At 43.5% G+C, this 5306-nt stretch overlaps 1 protein-coding gene across 1 annotated transcript; it reads left to right on the forward strand.

Annotated features, from left to right (window-relative positions):
• Window positions 1–685: 685 nt before the first annotated feature.
• PRMT6 (protein arginine methyltransferase 6) lies at window positions 686–3540 on the forward strand. Its single transcript, XM_039841021.1, has one exon. It carries the CDS (start codon window positions 744–746, stop codon window positions 1872–1874), a length of 1131 nt encoding a protein of 376 aa, XP_039696955.1. The 5' UTR covers window positions 686–743; the 3' UTR covers window positions 1875–3540.
• The last annotated feature ends 1766 nt before the right edge of the window (window positions 3541–5306 follow it).

Genomic DNA, 5306 nt, shown 5'->3' on the forward strand with positions numbered 1-5306 from the left:
ACTGTAACACACAACTGTAGCTTTTCAACTGCTCTAGAGTCAGAAAGCTTTCAAGATTTTGAATGAGCCACAGAATTACCAGAGCAGGACTAAAAGCCAAGTAACTATTCTCCTAAGAGACCAGAAACATGATCCTTTGATGGTAACCAAGATTCCTTGCTGTTGGTAGATAAATGGGTATTTGAAGGCAAGATTAGTTACATAACTTGCCCTAATTATTCGATTAATTTGTGGTCTCACTGGAATCAGAATCAAAGTTTAACATTGTAAATGTTTTAATGTTCCGTTTACAACTGCTTTGCACCCTAACTCTATTGAAAACAGAAAAGAAAAACTTCTGGAGTACTTTAAAAATTGCAACTGTCCAGGTGAGAAGCTAATGTGTGAAGGGTGCCGCCCAGATGGTTCGATGGGATAAAAAGTGGAAGTTGAGCAGAAAAGACAAAACGTGGATTTTTAAAGTGGGAGTGTCCACTTTAGGAAGGGAGTGAAAGCAAGAGGATCGACGTCTAAGGGAAGGGGGACGTAAAGAATCATACGATGCGAGTATCGTTAAGTGGGAAAGGGTTCCCAGGACACTAAAAGAGCAGGTAAAAGAGTAGACCTCCCGGGAAACGCTGGGTACTGTCTTGATAACCCTTCAATAAGTGGGGACGCGAGCGCGCACTACAAATCCCAGAAGCCCCTGTTTCTTGGAGCCGAAGCCGCGCAACGCCCGCCGGGAGTTAGTCCGAGCCGCCAAGATGTCGCAGCCCAAGAAAAGAAAGCTTGAGTCGGGGGGCGGCGGCGGAGGGGAGGGAGTAGAAGAGAAAGATGGCGGAGAGCAGGCGGAGGCGGCCCTCCTGCTGCGACCCCGGAGAAGTAGGCGGGAGCGGGACCAGCTGTACTACGAGTGCTACTCGGACATATCCGTCCACGAGGAGATGATCGCGGACCGCGTCCGCACCGATGCCTACCGCCTGGGCATCCTGCGTAACTGGGCAGCACTGCGTGGCAAGACGGTGCTGGACGTGGGCGCGGGCACCGGCATTCTTAGCATCTTCTGTGCCCAGGCAGGGGCCCGGCGCGTGTACGCGGTGGAGGCCAGCGCCATCTGGCAACAGGCCCGAGAGGTGGTGCGGCTTAACGGGCTGGAAGATCAGGTGCACGTCCTGCCGGGGCCGGTGGAGACGGTGGAGTTGCCGGAGCAGGTGGATGTCATCGTGAGCGAGTGGATGGGCTACGGACTCCTGCATGAGTCCATGCTGAGCTCTGTGCTCCACGCACGAACCAAGTGGCTAAAGGAGGGCGGTCTTCTATTGCCGGCTTCTGCCGAGCTCTTCGTGGCGCCCATCAGTGACCAGATGCTGGAGTTGCGTTTAGGCTTCTGGAGCCAGGTGAAGCAGCTCTATGGTGTGGACATGAGCTGCCTGGAGAGCTTCGCCACGCGCTGCATTATGGGCCACTCGGAAATCGTGGTGCAGGACCTGTCGGGCGAGGATGTGCTAGCCCAGCCGCAGTGCTTTGCTCAGCTGGAACTGGCCCGCGCCGGCCTGGAGCAGGAGCTGGAGGCTGGGGTAGGGGGACGCTTCCGCTTCAGCTGCTACGGCTCGGCACCCATGCACGGCTTTGCCATCTGGTTCCAGGTGACCTTCCCCGGAGGGGACACGGAGAAACCCCTGGTGCTTTCCACCTCGCCTTTTCACCCGGTCACGCACTGGAAGCAGGCGCTCCTCTACCTGAACGAGCCTGTGCAAGTGGAGCAAGATACGGACATCTCCGGAGAGATCACACTGCTGCCCTCCCGAGACAACCACCGTCTCCTGCGCGTGCAGCTCCGCTACAAAGTGGGCGACCAGGAGGAAAAGACCAAAGACTTTGCCATGGAGGACTGAGCGTTGCCTTTTCTCCCAACTCCCAGGGCGGCCAGACCCCCATGGTAGAGGCGGAGGCGGGTCGGAAGAGAAAGGGAGAGCCCATCTGCAAGTAGGGGGCATTATCTTCTGTCTCCCTTTTACCTCATGGCTCCTGGGGAGGGAGAGTGACTTCAGGCTCCCTTGGAGATTCATTCTTCTGGCGATATTTATTAAAAAAGTGATCCCGATGCCCCCAACGACGGAAACAGCGTGTTTATTACTAGGCTTTTAAGCCGCAAAACATGTGGTACCAAGCACTTGTAGTTCTATTTTTTTTTTTTTCATTTCACAGGAAAAAAAATACGGAATAAATATATCCGATTATGAATGCTCCATGCACTTACCTGACACCTCACACCTTATCCAAGTCAGAAGGCAGGAAGAGGGGTAAAAAAGAGTTTAGACTCCATAAATTTCTAATATAACTTTATTATCTCTCTAGAACCGTAGTGTCTCATTCTCTGAATTCCCCGCCTTCTCCGTTGCCTCTGGGCTACTGCACTTTTTCCTCACGGTTTTTAAAATTCACTTTACTATAATGAGGGTGAGGAGAATGAGGAAGCAGTTTAGATAATCCTGTTCTCATTACACTTCCATAGGGTGCTAAAGTTGATGAACACATTACACCATTTAGTAAAATAGACTATACGTAATTGTACAGCCTAAGGAATCTAGAAGGTACTTTTAGGAAAAAAGGACCAGAAAGACAGTGAAGTGGTATGGAGTTTTTTTTTCTTTACTATTAAGACAACTAAGAAAATGTTTTCTGTATGTTCCATAATACATTTTTGGGTAATTTAATGTAACAGGCTGATAGAGGACATTTCAGGACTTCACTCAAGGGCTTGTTTATCACCATGGGTTAATTATTTACTCTCACTAAATTAAGGAAAATATTCTCCCAGAGAGAAAAGTTCACTCATTCTCCAAAACTCCCTTATTTAGGTGGGTCATGTGACTTGGCCTACTTACATCAAGAAAAAGTTCCTTTTTTAGTGTGTGTTTCTTTCTTTTTAGCTCAGCCAAATGTGAAAGTTGTGAATTTAGGAAAATCATTTGTAATGAAGCGTGAGTCATTTTATCAAATTTATTTCACAATGTTTCCCTCCTTTATCCCTGTGGCAAATAAAACATTGGCATTCTATTTTTATAGATCAAGTAAGAAGTCGTGTACTGTTATAATGCTTTTTGCTTTTTAAATTGTCAGATCTTAAGAAAGTGTTAAAACCCCTTCAGAATATAACTTCAGAGTAATTCAAACTGCCTAGTGTGTGGCTTTTTCATACTATTAGCTTTTGTATGCTAATAGAAAACGTGAAAAGCTGAGCTTCTGAAATACTCGTTTATACGAGTTTTCTGCTATGATTCATAGCATATTAAAGTACTTAAGTATTATAACTAATTTGCTAAAATTTGATGTTAATACATGAGATCTGCCATTATGAAGGGAAACATAAAAGTCCAAAATCAGACTTTACAAGATCCTTGAGTAACAAGCAATGAAGTTATACTTGTCACCATTTTGATGTCAAGATACTTAACAGCCTCTGTAAGTGGGTAGAGTCATAGCAAACTATGCCTGGTTTAAGGTAGAGGTATAAAATAGCTCCGTTTTTTAGGGTCAACTATATTTTAAGTTGAACATTTATTTAGAATTTTATTGTGTGGTTTTAAGTAGGTTTCTGATATATATATTTTTTAGCTTGCTATAATAATCGCTTTGCTGTATGGGAAAACAAAGCCATCTTCCAAATTTCATTTTTTTAAAATATGTTTTTTAAATATATGAATACTATAGAGTTTTCATTACCAGCATAAGCACACAAAGAGAACACCAGTTATAACTTTGGATAGCTATAGAAGTAAAAGGTAAGTATTTCATAATTAAGCAAAGGAAGCTTTAAAATTCTTACCGTTACTGTTTCCCAAAAGAAAAATGAATTATAGAAATAAAGCTACTAAAGCAATTAGTCAAGAGGCAGCATTGCAAAGTGGTTAAAAGCTTGGATGCTGAAGCCAGACAGCTCATGCAGAATCCAAGACTCTACCACTCTATGTGACCATGGGCAAAATACCTATTTTTCTCTAGTGCTCTCATACAAATTGGGGATAACAATAGAAACTTCTCCATAGAAATGTGAGGAAACAATGAGTTAATTCATGTAAGCGTGTAGTGTCTGGAACATCATAAGATCTCAGTATCTCCTGGCAGTTGTGATTATGGAAAAATAGTATGCAAACCCGGAGCAACTGGACACATACAAAATATGCCACAGAATAAATATGCAACATTTTGGTTTTCTTACAGGTCTTGTTTGACAGTATCAGCATGGCCGTATATGACAAGCAATGTGTGACATTGAACACCAGATGATCCAAAGGAAGCCCAAGTCCTTTGCTGTGAGGACACTTCCAGAAGGATGAGAGTGTGAGACGCATGGACATCCAGGCACTATCTAATCTCTGTATGAACTGGTACTGATAACTTAGGGCTGTCTGAGCCGCGGGAAGGATTTACCAGCCCGAAGGAGAGAAACACAATGGCGAAGTTCTACCTGCCTTCCTTGAATAGCTTGTATTTATTTAGCACTGTGAAACTTCACAAATATTTCCATTAATTCACTGGACCAATGGACATTTTATTGAGTAAACAATGTAACACTGTGATAAGCACTTAGGATACAAACCAACAAAACAGTTTCTGCCTCCAAATAGGTATGTTCATAGGATAAACCAGAAAGTAAAATGGATGAACAATAATGAGATAAAGACTGGGATGGTGTAGGTGTTAGGGAGGGCAGGTAATTATCTTTACATACTGAGAAAAGTTACACAGATACCGAAGAATTCACCTAAGCATCCATAGCTAATTCTTGACAGTTGAACACAAGGCATTCAATCCCTTACCCCAAACAAACAAAAATCGATTTTTAATTACATTAACCTTGTGTACTTTAATTTTAAAAAAGTACATACCTCCGGATTGGATGACAGCAGTTTCTATCTTTTGATGAATGAAGGAAAGCGAGAAAAATTCTTATTTAAGGAAATCTTATTGGAGATCTAAAGATCTTAAAAGGCCACCTTCAGCATATAGGATCTCAAGACTGACAGATAGTAAGCAGTCATTGAAACACCCCTGTACCTATTTCCCTAACAGAGCTGATCAAATGTGGTGCTCTTTCTGAGGTCCTTAGGAAACTGAATCCTCAACATAGCAGCAAAAGTAGGTGAACTCTGCCATTTGGGCTATATATAGGTTTATGGTGCTGGAGAGCAGAGAGGCATCGATGAAGCATTCATTAATCGAATTCTTTAATAAACACCAACTACCTAACAATTCTGTGATAGGTAAGCAAATCCTAACCTCAAAGAACTGAGATACAGTAGGGGAATAAAATTACCTGCATC

Source organism: Pteropus medius, unplaced genomic scaffold (genome assembly GCF_902729225.1).
Source record: "Pteropus medius unplaced genomic scaffold, Ma_sr-lr_union100, whole genome shotgun sequence".
In the NCBI taxonomy this organism is placed as follows: Eukaryota; Metazoa; Chordata; class Mammalia; order Chiroptera; family Pteropodidae; genus Pteropus; species Pteropus medius.